Consider the following 18,569-nt stretch of genomic DNA (forward strand, 5'->3'; position numbering starts at 1 on the left):
CAGCAGAATAGTGTCTGCCTACTAGAGGACCAACACATGGGGGTGAGAGGGCCAAAGCCAGGGCTCATGGCCCTGACATGTAAGGCCGGGTTAGCCTTGCTGCTGCAAGGCCATACTCCCCATTTCTACTACCAAGCAACTCTCAGAAATGCTCACCCCTGGTAAAGCAAGGAGGTCTGAGTGTGAATACAACTCAGGAAGCCCATCAAACACCACTAAAAACTACCAAATGAGACTCCACTGAAGGTTAATCTCACAGATGAAAATCAGCACATTTGCCTCTTTACCAGTGGGAATCTTATCAGCACGCCCTTCTTACGCATGAAAGGGATAACGGTGCGTCTAAGTTTATGCACAGTTAATAATCAAGTGTAAATATGCAGACTCATTTTTAAATTACAGGTTAAAAATGACTCCCAAAAGGAAATCAATTTCTTCATAAATGAAAGATAGTTGATAAAAAGCTGGAATGATGATTAATTCCAATACAAAAACTCATACACAAAAAAACTCTACTTTCTCCTTCCAAAGTACTTAGGTCCGTAAGTAGTTCTACTGTACCATGATTACATCACCAGAGTAAAATATGAATAAAATACTTCAGTTAACAAACCACTTTGAGGTGGTGTCAAGAGGGCCACTTCTTGACAACTGCATTAAAACTGCAGCATTTAAGCAGGGCAGAGAAACACCATTCTTAAGCATGGTTTCCTTCTTCCTGTTCTTGCATCCCACAGTGATTATTAAAGGAAGGAATCTGGTCTGTAAATGACTGGGTCATCCACTGCCCATTTGGAATGTCACTGAAAGTTGATCCTCCACTGTCAGCTGCTGGCAGGAGGGGGGGGAAGGGGGGAAGAATGTTAGTTTACTCTATCTGAAAGCTTTAAATGATCTAATTAGGAGATTTTAACAGTCCAGTGAAGGAGAGCTGTTATTAAAATAGTTAAGCAAGCTTCTTGAATACAATTGTAAATTTCTATTCTATTTTAAGATATGGACTGATAAATCCTCATTTGTTATCCAAGGAGGGAAATGCACTTAGGATGACTTAGAGTCAGTGACTTAAAGAAAATGAGCTGTAAAAGCTTGTGAAGTTAAACACCAAATAACAATCGAATTTTCACTCTAAGTCACTAAATAGATTTTTGTATTTCCGTTCCCATTCTTCAGGAATTTACTCTCTCTAAAAAAACTTCTTTCCCCAATCCTGGCAAAACCAAGTCTTTGAAAGAAACAAACAGATGGAGGGGACATACTCAGCCCATCTGAAGAGAAGCTGCAAGGTTCACTACCGCACGGATTTTCACAATAAGCACCACCGTACGCTGCTTCATAACCCGGATCATACTTTTCTTCCTTCACAGCCATCTTCTTTGCATCCTCTGTGAGAAGGGTAAAAGGGATTTAAAACTGATTTTGTATATAACAATTTTGAAGATAGCTTTATTCAAAAAACATTATCGTGAACAAATCTTTTTCTTGAATGTCACATCTGAGACACAACTTTCGCTTTGAACACTTTGTAAAATAAACCAAATTAACTCATAAAAGCTGTCAAAACCTATTAGATTTAATTTGAGGTGAGCTGCACTGTTTCTTGGCTCCTAGACATCTGCAGGAGCGCCCAGATGAGACAGGAAGTCCTTGGGAAAAGGATTTTAATAGTGACTAACACCTGTTATCAGAGCACTCTGGCTGCTAATATAATTGTTTTCTTCTCTCCTGCTTAATTTAAAATTCACAGCATACTTTCTATAATGTAGATATACATGAAACGAGCAACAGGAGTGACAGTGGTAGCATACCTTGGGCTAGCTGCAGGTCAAATGTATATTGCACCTCTTGGACGTCTGTGTTTCGCTCAATGCCTTTCAACTGATCTCTTAAGTCTTTCAGCTTAATGTAGTAATGAACTTTGTCCTGGGCTCGAGGAAACTGAGCACATCTTGCACTGGACGATGGCATAACATAGCAGAGCTAGAATCATAATATTTTGTAGTTACAGAAATCTTACAATTCTATTGAATCCACTCATCTTGAGATTAGAAAATCTTTCTTTCAGTTAATAACTTGATACTTATATAAATATATGCAAAATCAATAAAACTAGCTGTGTTTGAGTTCAAATTTGTAATATATACTTAATACAAAGTCAATAAATCAAAAACAATGAGGCTTCCCGCCTCCCCCAGTGTTTGTACAAAATGACATATAAGTATACAATGAAAAGTCTTTCCTCTAAATTCTGTTTCTATCCACCTAGTTCTCTTTTCCAAGGGCAATCAATTGCTAGTTCCAGAGGTTTTCCATGAATATACAATCAAATAAATGTATCTGATATATGTACTCTCCCTCACCCCTTTTAAAAACACACAAATGGTAACATGCTCTATTCCCTATCCTGCACCCTGCTTTTTTTACTCAACAATGTATCTCAGAGATAATTCTGTATCAAATTCAGTATCAGGTATCTATATCAGAGTAAAACAAGCTTCCTTTTTTATAGCTGTGTAGTAGTTTCATAATTTAACCAGAGCCCACCTGTGGGCATTTAGGTTGTTTCCAATCTTTTAATATTATAAGCTGTAGTAAAAAACCTTGTATATATTTAATTTTGAATATGTGTGAGTCTATCTGTTGGATAAATTCCTAGAAGTGGAATGGCTAGGAAGAAAGATACTTGCATTTATCATTTTGGATGATGATGACAAATTGTCCTTCACAGAGCATAAAATATATCAGGATATTTATATCTTACATAAAAGAGTGAGGCTGCTGAATTTTGGACTTTCCAGTTGCAATTTTTTACAATTTTTAAATTGGCCTCTATACCATATATTACAGAAAAAAAACAAACCGTTATTGACTTATTTTTTTTTGTTTATGCAGCATTTAGAAAATCCTGATTCAGAAAGATATGTAGGTGCAAACGCTACCAGGTTTTGTAACAGCACATTTTCCAAGCTCAAGATAGTCTTCAATTAAAGTGATCCAGAAACTTGAAAAAGTAGATTTTTTCAAAGCTGGATCACTAATATCATCAATAACTCTGAATACTTCATGATAAAGAATAAATTTTATAAGATAAATGCACTCACAGATCATTGTAAGAGCTAAAACTACCTATCTTGATATGATTCAGGTTCACTTGTTATTGCACTACTATGATCACATATCCAAGAGACACACCTGAGCCTCATCTGGCATTTAAGGGACAATAATGCAGTACTTTATAGGAAGTAGTGAACTCATCTGTACAATTTTACCCAAGTAGACAAGGGTAGGCTGCAATTTAAAGAATGACCAGTGCTACAACCTACTTTATCAATCACGTATTTATTAGTTAAAAATAGAAGAAATTTAAAAAGAAGTTAAAATATATATTGGTGGCAGAAACTTTATTCTGAGGTCTCCACAAAAACTTGTCAGCACGTTGGCTTCTCGTCATTTCAAATGCTGTCTATAACACAGAGGTCTGTGCATGTGTATTTTTATTTTAAAAGTTGTAAACAAAACTTAAAACTATATTTAAGAAGCAAACTTTGAATCAAATGCCTGCATAAACTCCACAGAAATTATAGTTTGAAAACCAATGTGTTATCTCATGATGCCTTTATGTATAAAGACAATAGCACCAAATGCCAGTCAGGGTGGCTGGATGCCTGTCTGCAACGGGGCTGTTCTGTTTCTATGGCTCTAACATGAGATTGGGCCAGGATATATAAACGGGGGGTGATTAGCAGTTTCACTAATCGGGATCATGTCTATATTTACATGTTTGTTTCACAACTGAATAAGGGCTAACCCACTTGAATTTGACAAGAATATGCCATTAAATATATTTTGAATGAGCTTGTGAGCCAGCTCCTCTTGATATTTTAGCCCAATAACATAACTAACATAATGTCATAAAGACATTTATCTGACAAATGTTTCTTTTTCGAATAAAACTATAACAGTATCTGAATTAATTTGCAACCATTACTTCAAGTTGATATGTAGATATTATTCCACAAAATACAGTGTTTTTTTTTTCACGGCATAAATTAAAAATGGACAGAACAAATAAAAAGGGGAAACTAGCTAGAGAAGATTCATATTTAGTTGATTTACAAATGTAGTTTTAAGGACTTACCGTTTCTGTGTCTGGTATCTTATGCGGTTGAAGTCCAAATTCTAAGTTCTTAACTTTTACTCCAAAAACTTCCTTACTAAAAATTTCATAAATACCTAAAATGAAATACAAGCATATTTACATTGCCCATAATGTTAGCAAAGAAAAAAGATAAAATTTAAAAGTAAATCTTACATTTTCCATTAAACACTGCTATTCGTGGCTGATATTTCTGTAATTTCTGCACTAGAATACGTCCTCCTTCACGAACTTCTTTACTAAAATCGAATTAAAAAGTAGTCAAAATATAAATATGGCAATATTTATAATACGCTAAATTCAGATAGCTTTCTATAAAAGATCAACTCATATAACTGTTAAGCTCAGCTTCAACTAGATACGTAGGATGCTCCTAGACTACACGAGGCACCCAGCATGATCAGGGTTCCAACCTACAAAACCGAATGTTATGCAATCACCTGGAAAGATCCTTGCTGCCTGGTGTTGTCCTTTCCACCATATTGGTAAATCCAATACCATATTTTCCTGGTAAAGTGTGATCGTCCATGTGATTCAGTTGGACCTCACTCAGCCCTGACATGAACAGACACTTCCCTGTGAAGAAGAGAGTTCAGTTTATTTCTGTAGAAGGTCAAAGGTTTTTCTGCCCCATGTACTGATGCGGGTCTACTCTTGAAATAAAAAAAAAAAAAAAGATTTTGGATATTTAAAAAATTATAACATAGGTCAAATACCATACCAAGCAATTACTATGGGCTGGGTGCTGTGTTAAGTCCTTCACGTGGATTACCTCATTTACTTGTCGTAACTATGAAATATTACTATTATTTTTCTCCTTTTTACAGGGGGTCAAAGTAAATGCTTGTTGGGTACACAGCTAGTCAGTGTAGTAAACTTCGACACTGTTTAGCTTTTAAATGACTGGAAGTACCACCACCTGCCACTGGAAAACCCTAAACAGATAAACATACACCAATGGACTCAGGGCATTTAAACATCTTGACAGTGGAGAAAATGAAAAGTTCAAACTTCTCTAGAAATTTTGTTTTCAAATAATGGAGACAACATGTTATTAGTTCCAAAAATACATTACTATCATTTGTCCTAAAGGTTTTTAATGCTGTTTACTTAATCAGCTAGTGTTTCCTGATTGTCTACTGCACGCCTTGTCTATTAGGCAGTGTTATAATAGATAAGACGATTTATATATAGGACAATACAACAGGAGTTATACTTGGTTTTAAAGCTCACTCTACAAGTATGAGGGTCTTCAATACTAATTTCTGCTAGATACAAAGCATCTGTGGAGAATGTCTCCAATCAGAGTCTCTCTTAACTATTACAGCTTGATTGCCAATGCATTTCATTTCTCCTAGGAAATAAGATGAGCAGAAATCTGGAAAGGTAAGTATTCCGTCTGTACTGGCACAACGATGTACTACTGTTACTATTCTGTAGATAAAAGAATAGTAACAAAAAAGAAAAATCATTTTCAAAAAGTGTTAAAACTCACTGAAAACAACTCAAACAAAAGAGGAAGTACTCCTTTTTCATGCCCCTCCACTCTTTTTTTTTTGCCGTACGCGGGTCTCTCACTGTTGTGGCCTCTCCCGTTGCTTCGGACGCGCAGGCTCAGCGGCCATGGCTCACGGGCCCAGCCGCTCCGCGGCATGTGGGATCTTCCCAGACCGGGGCACGAACCCGTGTCCCGTGCATCGGCAGGCGGACTCTCAACCACTGCGCCACCAGGGAAGCATGCCCCGCCACTCTTATACACCAAAATGTTAACAGCGCCAGATCATTTCAAACCTTTTATTTTTGTGTAAAAACACATAGAAAAGATGTATTATATTTACTCAACCATATAGTTTCTTTTTATAAAACACAATTTGGTTTAAAAAAACAAGACCCAGGGCTTCCCTGGTGGTGCAGTGGTTGAGAGTCTGCCTGCCGATGCAGGGGACACAGGTTCGTGCCCCGGTCTGGGAGGATCCCACATGCCGCGCAGCGGCTGGGCCCGTGAGCCATGGCTGCTGAGCCTGCGCGTCCGGAGCCTGTGCTCCACAACGGGAGAGGCCACAACAGTGAGAGGCCCGTGTACCGCAAAAAAAAAAACAAAAAAAAAAAAGACCCAAACTGTTAACAAGAATATCTAGTTTAAAAGTAAAATATTAAAAAAGGTAGCCACAGGGACTTCCCTGGTGGTCCAGTGGCTAAGACTCCATGCTCCCAATGCAGGGGGCCTTCCCCTGGTCAGGGAACTAGATCCCACATGCTGCAACTAAGAGTTTGCATGCCACAACGAAGATCCCACATGCGACAACGAAGACCCCGTGTGCTACAACTAAGACCTGATGCAGCCAAATAAATAAATATTTTTAAAAATAAATAAATAAATAAAAAAGGTAACCACTTACAAAAATGGTTTCCAGGTCCAGGGTAATGATGCCCTTTGTAAGCAGCCATTAGTCCTGGGTTTATGCCAATCTACAAAACAAAATATTTGTACATTTTAGTCTTGAAAAGTAGGCTTAAGTCTTAGGGCTTCCATGGAGGAGGGGTGGATAAAACTGAATTGATTAAAATAAAAATCTAATCCAGTGTCAGAAGCTATTGCTTTATCAAGTACCAACTCTTGACCTGAACAAAGTATTCCATTTTGAGGAAAGAGATTTCCTTTATATTAAAAGTTTTGGTGGTGTTTTAAAAAACCAGTTTGACTCCCTCGTATCCCCAGCAGCCTCACCCCCAACTGGGCTGGAAAGAGAGAGGAGCTGGAGCAATCAATCAACCTGAGCCCAGGTCCAGCCACAAGTCTGCTTCTCAACTCCCAACAAGCAGCTGACCCCACATCATCTACACAGTTGTTTCCATGCTGATGTTGCTTACAGTTACTGACAAAAATCAAAGTCCAAAATCAGTGTTATCGTGTACGGAGGACCCACAGGCGTCATGCAACCTAAGTGAGCACGTGGATTATTTTATGTAATTGCAATCCCTATGCCAAAGGATCCACCTTCATCCTGTCATCACCCCTGCTTCACCAATGAGGAAACTGGGGTTTAGGAAGGTTCAGGCTTGTCCGTGGTCATACCCATGTGGCAGGATGTGAAAGCAAACAGCCCTGCCCCGGAGCCCACCCTCTTAAACTCACCCATATAATACAACCTTAAGAAGGTGACTCCATTTACTACCAAGAGGATCTTAGAAATGGTTCTTTTCAGCAAAATGCTATTTGCAAGGATATGGTTAAGTAAAGTTAATCCACTAATGCTATTTATAAAACCAAAGGAGAACAAATTTCCTTACAATCACAATGTCCAGATTGAAGGTCAAAATGTCCGGTAGAGTCTTCGTCAAAAGTTCAGCTTCTGAAACACCGTTGAACCGGTCTACTTTTCTTTTCACTTTAAATGTGTCTGTAATTTTTTCTTGCTTTTCTTTTGATTTTGTGGACTTGCCAGATTTTTTGGCTTCAGCGGGTTTTTTGGGTTCCACCGGTGTTTTTGGTTCTGTTTTTCTGGGTTTTCTTTTCCTTCCTTTTGGAGTCTCTGAAACACAATGAGTTCCAAGACGTAGATGCAAAGAACCTTAACTTACAAGCTTTAGCAGCTTTCCCAGAAAAGTCACCCCATCAACATCCTTTCTACTTTTCTCTTTTATTTCCCAACATCACTCTCCTCTGCAATGCCTCCGCCTCCCTTCTGGGTCTATGTGGCCTCAATCCCACCCTCCTTCCTCTGCTAGCCGTTCTTGGGATGAAATGTCCTTTATAATCATAGATTGATTTTCCACACACTATTATCAGGCATCTTGGCCTCCCCAGGGATGCGAAGTATCTATGTACCATTTTATAAGAATTCTAAATATAAATACATAAATAGTTAAGTCAACGAATGAAAGAATAAATAGATAGAAAAACAGGGAGGAAGGGAAACATTTTAATTCAGTTTCTCCGTAATTTCCAGCAGAACTCAAATGGCTTGTGGGCTTGTTTTAGGGACTGAGCGTATATCCTGTTCCCCACACAGTCGAAGAGGTGAATTGAGACATGCTGGGGATGGACTCTCTGGGCTGGCAGTACTTGTCAAAAGGGAAGACTAGGGCTCTGATCTCAGGACCTCAAGCAGAGTTTCTCAATCTTGGCCCTACTGACATTTTAGGCTGAATGATTTTGGGCTGTGAGGGCTTGTCCTGTACATTCAAGTATGTGTAACAGCAACTGGGGCCTCTACCCACTAGGTGCCAGTAGCACCCTGCCAGTCATTGCAATCAAAGGTATCTCCAGACAATGGCAGATGTTCCTTGGGGGAAAATTACCTGTGGACAAGCACCAGGGACATAAAATTACCCAAAGGGGGTCTTGATTTTGTCATCCGTAACGCTTTACCGTAGCACTTCATGTCTCGGGCCCCTATCCCATTCCGCTACCATTTGGCGTTTCCTCAACTGAGCCTCCCATCCGTCCTCTCTTCTCCTCACACTGCTTCAGCCACTCCCTATGCCAAGGGGTCCACCTCCATCGGCTGGTGGCTGGAGAAGTCCTAGTGCCCCTGCCCGGAAAGACAGAAGAGTCGAGGGCAGGGTGGATCTCCAACGCAGTGGAGTTAGATGTGCTCCTGCAACCATAAACTGAAACTCTGAGCACATTCCTTACACCGTACTGCTACGCTGAGGAAAATCGTTACCCTCTCCACCATCCACCCCCAAATCTGTTCTCCTCTCTTCTAATTCCCTGTCTTGGTGAACAGTACCTCTTTCTCCCTCACTTCCAGCAAGAAATTCATGAACCACGGCCTCACCTCCAAGTTCTGCCCTGCTCTCTACCATATTATCATATATATTATTATTATTAGATACATAGTATGATATATCTCTATTATAGTCTATCCTCTATGATATTAAAATATCAATCTATTTAAGTCCCCCTCTAATTCCATTCTCTCAACAGCTTCCTATCGCCTTCAGAATAGAACACACATTCTTTAGGTTAAACAAGAAGCCTCGACTGACCCCTAATCCAGCCTCACCTCTCACCATTTCTTTGCTATACTCCAGACTCCAGTAACACAGAATCACGGTTTTTCAACTGTGTCATGCTTCTTCATGTCTGTGGTTTGGTGCACACTGCTCCCTTGGCCTGGAATTTTCCCCAACCCATTTGTCATGTGCTTCACGTGCTACTCCCTCACTCTTGAAATTCAGAGCTCTGGGAAGCTGCCTCTGAGCCTCAGTCCAAGTTAGGTGCCAGCCCCGCAGCATCCTGTGCCCCTATGCACCACTTAGTGTACAGAGGAGTTCCACGTTGACTAGATTAGGAGATATTTGAGGGCAGGATCCATGTTCTTTTATTCCCCAAAACCTATCACAGTGCCTGGCACTTATTAAGTACTTAAAAAGTGGATTAAATTTTTTAACACAAAAACAGAGTTAAAACCCATCATAAGGGCTTCCCTGGTGGCACAGTGGTTGAGAGTCTGCCTGCGGATGCAGGGGACACGGGTTCGTGCCCCAGTCCGGGAAGATCCCACATGCCGCGGAGCGGCTGGGCCCGTGAGCCATGGCCGCTGAGTCTACGCGTCCGGAGCCTGTGCTCCGCAACGAGAGAGGCCACAATAGTGAGAGGCCCGCGTACCGCAAAAAAAACAAAAAAAACAAAACATTAAACCCTTTCTTAAATATGTTGGCTAATGCAGTAGCTAATTTTCCAAAGTATCCTGGTGAAAACTACCTTGTGTGGGTTCCTGAGCAGGAGCTGGGGCTGGAACTTCCGGCATTTCTTGTTCATTCATAACTGCCATAGGAACTTCAGCCATCATTTGTTGGAATGGAAATGTATAAAAAGTTTGCGCGTGCTGAAGGGGACAGCTGAAAGAACAATCAAGGATAAGATAAGAAGACAAAATTACCCAAACTAAGGTTAAATGATCAGCTCTAAAAAACCGTCAGGATCCAAATATTTGTAACCAGATTATAGTATTTATTTAGAGTTGACAACAGGAGCAAAGAGGGGAAGAAGATCTCTTCCCATATGTACACATTTACCCATCCTTTACCGGGTACCTACTAACCATCTATAATTAACTCTCACACTGTTTTAATGACAAAATGTGTCATCAGTAAAGCTTACCAGTCCTGTCAGGTAAGCCTGTACTTCCCTGAAATGAGATCATGGGAATTTTCTAGTAGAAGTTGAAAGACCCACCAGCCCATACAGGGTTGAAATATCCACAAAAATAATTTGTATTCCTACCTTCAGTATTTAATCCTCTTGTCACAAAGATCCCCTGCAATTTAAACTTTTTTTTCAGTTTTATTGAGATATAGTTGACATGTAACATTGTATTAAGTTTAAGGTGTACAACAGTGTTGATCTGACACACATATACTGCAAAATGATTACCACCATAGCCTTAGCTAACACTTCCACCGGGGCACATAATTACCATTTCTTTCTTGTTGTGAGAACATTTCAGATCTGCTCTCTCAGCAACTTTCAAGTATATCCTTCAGCATTATTCGTTATAATCACCATGCTGTACATTAGAACCCCAGAACCTGTTAATCTTATAACTTGAGGTTTGTGCCCTTTGACCAACATCTCTCCATTCCTTAAGAACTTAAGGTTCTCTTTTGATTTACTTGCCTGTTTACTTATGTATTCATTGGATCTGTTTTTTTTTAACGGTTGCTGGGTTTTTTTTGCCACTAAATGAGGACTAGAAATGGACATTTCCATAAATATCTGTGAATTTATGGAAAAGACTACTCTAAACCTCTCTTCTGAACACGATTTAAACTCTGTTCAAAGTGTTCTGTTCAATGTAAGGAACACAGGCCTTCACAGAAAACAAATGCTAAAAATATTTCTGGTGACTATAAACCACCACCCCAAGCTGTTGCTATCAGCACAAAGCTAGGGAAGTAAACCCACATTTTATGAAACCTGAGTTACAGCTGATGCCAAAAAAATGCCACTAAATATGCAGAAGGAAGAAAAACACTAGGAAATAAAATGGATAAGTACCATTTACCATTTGGAGAGAAAAGCCATGTTTTCTGTGGCAAGCTTAATAGTTTCTTTTTCTGTGATGTGTGGACAAAGAAAACAGGGTGCTCAGAAAGTGGAGGTTAAAAAGGCAAACTAGTACACGGTAAATGCATGCACTTTACAACATGTAAATCGTACCTTAATAACTTGGTTCTTAAAAAAAGAAGGCAAACTAAGACATTCCCCAGGATAAACTTAAACGGCCCAGGCAGACACAGGGTTACAAACTACCTGTGGGTGGCTAGGCTAGAACACTGGATGCTCAAAGAAAAACAGGGGCCCAATCTCAATGGACAAAACAATGGCGAAGCATTCTAGCTTCAATCTATCTTTAAGGGTAAGATGGTAAAGAAAAGATGAAGAATTAGTGAGAAAGATATTAAACTATATACCTTAAGAGTTTTATTTCTTTAAATACATTGTTTTCAAATTATATGAAAAAATAAAGACAATACAATGATTTAGTAAACTATAGTACATTAACATGAGTCTACTATGCAGCTACTAAAAATTAAATTTATTGATATGTAAAAGCACAGAAAATGTTTAATATATAATAAAGTGGAAAAGAATACAAAATAACACTGTGAGCTAAGGCTGCTCATGGAGAAAATATGTAGACAAGGACTAGAAGTTAAGTTGTAAAATTGAAAAGAAGCAAAGGGCTTAAACCTTGCCTGGCACAAAGTCAAATGTTCTCTTTTTTCACACTTTTCTTTAATAATATTCATAGCACTTTTGGATAAATTGTCCAAATACTGGCTGTGTTTATGACTGAGATATGCTAACGAGGAGCTGGTTATATAGCTAGGTTAGTCGAGAGATCTCATGTGGCTACCCTTGGAAATTCCAGTAAAACGCACTGTAACTTCGGACTGTGGCCAGTGATGGTTTCCTGAGATCTAATAGCCCCTTTCAGCTAGAATATATAAAAGAAAACTCATGTGGTCACAATAAGTGAGTGCCGCATTGTCAGGAAGGCAGCGTCCCACTCTCCCCCATGTTTATTGTTACGGCTCTCAGAGTTTCACATATTTGTCCCATTTTGAGCACTTCACAAAAATCCACTCTTAAAAATATGAAGACAAGGGAAACACCATTCCCATTACGAAAGGATTCTGAACTTCAAAAAATGAATTTCCAAAATGTGGCTCCTTTCGCATATTTAGGGGTCATTAAATTCTGACTTTCAGAAACTGAAAACCAAAATTTCAGAATTCAGCTGGCTGAAGAAAAAGTGAAAAATACGGAAGAGAAAATGTGGTCTTATTTTAAGAGATATGCATCAATTTTTTAAAAAAAAATCCAGAAACTTGGCTATAATATGGATGTGTCCCTTAATCCTTCTAAAATTATCCCTGGCACTTTACAGTAAGCTTAAGTAGAAAAGAAATAGAGAAAGCTATGAAAAACAGAATGTATCAATTCTGAGGTAATGTACCATTTTTGAGCATTCAATTTAGCTTGATTATCTTAACAGCTTCCTAAGAGCCGGAACAAAAGGAAAGAGGGTGGACTACAACGTTCTTACTACTTGGAGAAGACAGCATTACACCTGTACCAAACCCTTTATGAACCTGAATGCTAGGAAACTAAAGTTCTGGATAATTTAATTTTCTATTATCTAATAATGGTTAAATTTGGAAGCAGCATGAACCTATTTCAACCTTAATGTGAAAATATTTCCTAAATACATTTGTTATATTTATATAGGATAACTGCCACTTCATAATTCAGAATTCTGCAATATTTATGAACAACAATTTTCTCTGTATTAGAGACAGCAACAGAGGAGCACTTAGCATCCTCTCAGGACCTCCGTTCCCTCCCCATGAAAATGAGGGGTGAGATTCCGTGATTTCCACATATATGGAGAAAGTGTAGGAAATAAGACCAAACCTGTCCAGACTCAGAACGAACCCCAAAGCATTTTAATTTTCTATAATTCCCTGATATCAAACTTATGAGCATGATAAATGATTTTATTTCCCCTTGTTGACTTTTCTCTCCTATCATCTGTGTTTGTCCACACACACACATGTTCTGGACACCTCTCCCCTTTCCTGCAGTTAACCCTTTCCTCTCTCCTAGCCTCCATTTACACCCCCTTCACCTGAACAACAGTGCTCAAAGGACTGGTTTTTTACCACTGTCTGAAAGTGATGAAGTGTGTATTTTCCAAAGGTCTTTCTCAAAACACACACGGCATGCATGTGCGCACGAGCATACACACACACACACACAGAGTTGACTAAGGAGTCCAGTTAATTCAGATTTTGCTGCATTTCAAAAAACTAACTCGGGGCGGCGGGATGAATTGGGAGAGTGGGATTGACATATATACACAACTATGCATAAAATAGATAACCAATGAGAACCTCCTGTATAGCACAGGGAACTCTACTCAATGCTCTGTGGTGACCTAAATGGGAAGCAAATCTAAAAAAGAAAGGATATATGTATACGTATAACTGATTCACTTTGCTGTACAGCAGAAACTAACACAACACTGTAAAGCAACTATACTCCAATAAAAATTAAACAAAAAACCCAGAAAACTAACTCTTTAAGGTTTCTCTAAGATGAATGACTCCAACTTCTTTAACCTTCAGTTATTTTCTACTATTTTAAAGACGTAAGTTGCTTTTTTTCTAAATATATTTGTCTTAGTTTGTTCAGGTTGCTATACAAAACACCATAGACTGAGTGGCTTATAAACAACAAATATTTATTTCTCACAGTTTTGGAGGTTGGAAAGTCCAAGTTCAAAGTGCTGGCAGATTTAGTGACTGGTGAGGGCCTGCTTTATGGTTCATTTTCGGTTGACTTCTTGCTGTGTCCTCACACGGGGGAAGGGGTGAGGGATCTCTCTGGGATCTCTTTTACAAGGGCACTAATTCCAATTAGGAGGGCTCTGCCCTCATGACCTAATCACTTCCCAAAGGCCCCACCTCCAAATAACCTAACCATATGTTAGGTTGCAACATATGAATTCTGGAAGGACACAAACATTCACTCTATAGCACCATTTTATTACCTTCATTTAAACAAGCATACACAACACTGAATACTTACAAAATAACGATCAATGCTAAATAATCCAAATGCTCAACTAAACGGGACTAGTTACATAAATTATGATGGAATACATTACAACTATTTAAAGCCTACATTCAATATTGCTAAGTGGAAGTGCGTGTATTCACCATGCATTACTGGGTACTTACTGTGCAGGGTCTACTAGAAACTGTAAACACAAGAAACTGAGAATGAGCCAGAACCCCAACTCATTTAACGATTGTGCATATAGCATAATTTCAGGTTTCCTCACTACCTGGTCATTTTTCTAGTGCTTAGGATAAAACAAAATAAAAATACTCCATAGCCTCATCATCCTGAAACTGAGCAGGGCTATCAACGTCCTCATTCTGGAGACATATTACAAAATCATTACATTAGCTTTACTGGCACCCACATTATACTGTTGATTCATACTGAATTTACCATCAATGAAAACTGCCCTTTATCACCGCTCCCTCATCTCATACCTGTAACACTGTTCTTTATACACTTAAGCACGGGATTGTGCCTCTTTTTGTAATAGATGATTCACATTCCAGTCAGTTGGGATTGACCTGGATTCTGACTCAATCTATCAATTCCACAAACCCCTCACAGAGTTGGGTCAAATATTTTATCAGCACGCCTTCAGCACCTTGAAGCTGTTAAACACTGGAAAGTTGGGGTAGGACTACATGGCACATCAGTATAGACCTCTCTTCAGCCTGGCCTTGACTCTCAGTAGTAAAGCAGTTTTGATTTCACCTAAGAGGACTGCCACCAGTCTATCCTTATCTTGCCCACAAAACGTACAGATGTTAGGGAGGCTGACTTTGAAGCTACACTGTGTGGGTTCAAATTTCAGCTCTGCCATTTACTAGTTCTGTAGGCAGGTTCCTTAACCTCTTTATGTCCCAGCTTCCACATCTGTAAAATGGGGACAGAAGCACCTAATTCATTGATTATGAGAATAAAATTGGTTAACACATGTAAAACACTTAAAACAGTGCCTGCTGTGTAATACATTTGTTGTAACAAAGACAACAGGGGATGATTAAATATTCTAGGTACCCCTGTCATCCACCTTCTGATGCTGTCTAGCCTAGTATCATTATAAAAAAGGGAATGAACCTAGCCTGGTAGGTCTTGCTTTATTCTAAACTTACACTGTAGCTTAGTGGTCACTAGTTCCTTTTAAATATGTTCAATAACCACTGAGAAGTAAAAATTTTATTTAGGATCAAAGTCAATAAATTCCACGACAGACTCCACCTGTGGAAAATAAAAGGGATCCATGTGTTTATTTTCAGACTTTAGGCCCCTCTGCTGTTGTCTACAAGTTATTAAAGAATGCTGTAATCTGGCCTCTCACTTGAAATACAACTCATCTGGGTCAGGAAACATGATTTGTTAGAGCTGCTAAAAGTTCTCTTAAATGACCTCATTGATCTTGAGCTTTAAACCTAACAATCATTCTGCCATTTTCCATCTACAATCATTTTTCTTAACATGAAATGAAAAATCAAAATCAGAACTAAGTGCTTATATTTTCTGTCATCTACTAACAACATGCCAGTGAACAAAGCAGAAAACCCAAGTCTTTCTTGTCCTTCTTATTGTCCGCACTAACTCAAAAACGTTCTTGGTCTCGTTAACATTTCTAGAAAGCCCAGTCTCATCTGAGGGTTAATCTTAACTGTCTGTGTTCTTGGTGGTCTGTGTCACACGTTTCCAGTCATTTTTGACTTGGCATCCTACTTCCCATCTTTGGTAAACGTCCTTTTCATGCTTGAGCTCATTAGAAACATACTGGTCCTCTTCTTCCTTTTTCCCTCTCTGGTTAGACTGTAAGCACTTGTTTAGACTCTTGAACTATTCTCTCTTTTTTTAAAAAGGGGTCTATATCTATGGAATTCTTTTCTTTGAATTTTTTGAAATTAATCTTCCAAAGTAAATAGCAAATTCACTATACCCAAAGTTCCATGCCATTCCTTGATTAGCACAAAGTCAAGGATGACAGAGAACCACTTTCTCAGGATTACCTGGGGCCTGAGTTATTTCAGAATGCCCAAGGATAAACTCCTCAGAGTACTAACACAGAATTCTCCATATTTCCCAAGGTGAAAGCTTTGCAAATCAAAATAAAAAATGATCTATAACCCAATGGATTAAGTTAAGACCAAATATAAGTCAGACAGTTTTGAGCTAAACATTGTACCGGAGAGACCTATTACTTTGCTGCAAGACACTGAGTACGGTCTGACAATGTGAACGACCAGCCCTCCCCAAATCTGCATTCCGGAACAGGCATGATGGCCGACCGGACTCTGCCATTTTATTTAAGGTATTGAGCGTCCAGATTTTGGTGTTCGCGAGGGGCCTGGAACAAATCTCCCGCGGATACGGAGAGATGACTGTAATTTACTTCATGGAAGGTGTTACCCAGGTTTCAATTCAGATCCGAAGATCACAGAGAGTGATTTACACAAGTTCTGGTGAATTCTTTTATTTGTAAAGTTCTTCACGGAAAGAAATGGAGTTATTTCAGGATTTGATTCATAATGTCAAGATGAAGTCTGCACTTTATCTACATATATCTCCTTCTCTAAACTCTAAGACAATCTATGTTGGTTACTTAAGCACACCCCTTCCACATAACGCCGACTCACAGCATGTCACAACTGGATTCCACAGACGCCCTATTTTACAGATATGAACAGGCCCAGAGAAGTTTAGTGTCTTGCCCAAGTTCAGGGCCCCATGGCCAGAAAGTCAGGATAATTCTTCATTAGGTCTAACAGTACTGTATTCCAATGTAAACCTTTTTTTTTTTTCCTTTTTAAAGACTCTGTTACCATATTTAGTTCATTTGGCTTTCCGTCTGGGGTTCCAATTTCGAGATGTCTGCTTTTGCAAAACTCTCCACGCCTCTTACACTCCCCAAAGGACATATTACAAGTAAATTCTTAAGGGAGTCCCGAAGACCACTAGAACACAATTTCACACGACTTCTTGGGAGTGTTATTCCTAGTCCCAGAATTCAAGAGCTGTAGTGCTGCAATGTTATCTACCCTGTGCCCCTGACGTACACCTTTGAGGAAGGAAGACACAGCAAATCTACAACTCTTAGATGAAAACTCCTGGAGTGATACGTGTGATACTACATCCTTACAGCTCCGCACGGTAATGGAGGGTGAAGGGAAATATAGCCAAGAAAGGTAACCGGAAACAAATACTAACCGGAGACTGCTTGTTGCTTATTATCGCATTTTAATGCTGTCTGGGTGCCGGGAAGGACTGGGGAGAGGAGCCCAGATGCAAGCGGCGCCCAGGCTGAGGGACCTGAGCAACGGGCGCCCCGAACAGGCCGCCAGTGCGCACGCGCGGCACCGGCCTTTGTACTGGGGCCGTGGCCTTAAAGACCCCCCTGCGTGCGTGCGTGCGCGCGCGCGCCCGCGGCCCTCCACCCGGCGAAGGGCGCGGGGGGAGGGGCGGTGCCCCGCCCCGGCCTTACCTGCCTGCGTTCTCCGCTTCCATTCCCTGCTGCCGTCGCGCGCGCAGCTACTCCTGCCTGGCAAGCGAGCGACCGGACACTGTAGTACCGCGGCCCAGGCACGTACTGCGGTACGGTAATAACCAGACACTTAGATTCGATTGCTGGCAGAACTGGGACAGCGGCTGGCGCTCAAGCTCCTCCCCCAAGTTTCTAGTCCCCCCTCCCCCCCAGGCCAGACCCACCCTCCGTCCGGCGCTTCCGTTTGCCCGGAGCCAAATCACACGCCCTGTGCTTGTCACGTGATGCAGGGCAGTCCAATCACGTTCTCTCCCCTCTCGTTGGTTCTACTGCTCGCCACTTGGCCTTCCGGGAAAGGTGGAGGATAAAAAGGCAGGGAGGGGGCCCGCTCTGGGGATGTAAGGTTTTGTCCGCCCGCCTTTCCGGTGGTGGTGCGTGCGAGTTGGGGAAGTCCTCTCTGTGGGCGCTATGTAGGTGGGGCGGTTATGCTTATCACAATTATCCAGGCCTTTCCACCTGGATAATTTTATTCCGATTAAAAACTGCGATTTGCATTAATTACCAGGTAATACTGTGATGTAGGAGAAAGCAGAGACTTTGGTATCAGAAAACCTGGGAGTCCTGGCCGCTGTACCATATTGGGCCTCACTTTCCTAATCTGTAAAATGAGGGTGATTGTAAAACAGCTTTGTAAAATATGGAACTTTACGTAAACCGTTCTCTGCTTTACTTTTAATATGTAAAAATATAAAAGTTTAAACTCTGTGAGAGTAGATGGCACTCAAGCATCACCTCCTCGTAACAAC

General features: G+C 40.2%; 1 protein-coding gene across 3 annotated transcripts; it reads right to left on the reverse strand.

Annotated features, from left to right (window-relative positions):
• Nucleotides 1-683: 683 nt before the first annotated feature.
• TDG (thymine DNA glycosylase) lies at nucleotides 684-17,938 on the reverse strand. Of its 3 annotated transcripts, none has more exons than XM_079937159.1 (10): nucleotides 17,764-17,938; nucleotides 9,870-10,006; nucleotides 7,448-7,689; nucleotides 6,556-6,625; nucleotides 4,597-4,732; nucleotides 4,313-4,395; nucleotides 4,139-4,233; nucleotides 1,809-1,980; nucleotides 1,260-1,385; nucleotides 684-828 (listed from the first exon to the last, which is right to left on the reverse strand). In XM_079937159.1, exons 1-10 carry the CDS (start codon nucleotides 17,784-17,786, stop codon nucleotides 698-700), a joined length of 1,215 nt encoding a protein of 404 aa, XP_079793285.1. In that variant the 5' UTR covers nucleotides 17,787-17,938; the 3' UTR covers nucleotides 684-697. The 3 variants fall into 3 exon arrangements, with proteins under 3 accessions (XP_079793285.1, XP_079793284.1, XP_079793286.1); XM_079937158.1 differs by having other exon boundaries at nucleotides 684-831; XM_079937160.1 differs by having other exon boundaries at nucleotides 684-831; nucleotides 17,490-17,938.
• Nucleotides 17,939-18,569: the final 631 nt, after the last annotated feature.

Source organism: Stenella coeruleoalba (assembly GCF_951394435.1).
Source record: "Stenella coeruleoalba genome assembly, chromosome: 11".
Lineage (NCBI taxonomy): Eukaryota > Metazoa > Chordata > Mammalia > Artiodactyla > Delphinidae > Stenella > Stenella coeruleoalba.

What these genes read in the sequence shown, in the direction of transcription:
- TDG (XM_079937158.1), bottom strand. Translation starts at nt 17,786, where the DNA reads ATGGAAGCGGAGAACGCAGGCAG. An exon ending in GGCAGCAAGGATCTTTCCAG is followed by an intron (nt 4,396 to 4,596) that starts GTGATTGCATAA and finishes ATTCGATTTTAG; the next exon opens with TAAAGAAGTTCGTGAAGGAG. An exon ending in TGACCTGCAGCTAGCCCAAG is followed by an intron (nt 1,386 to 1,808) that starts GTATGCTACCAC and finishes CCCTTCTCACAG; the next exon opens with AGGATGCAAAGAAGATGGCT.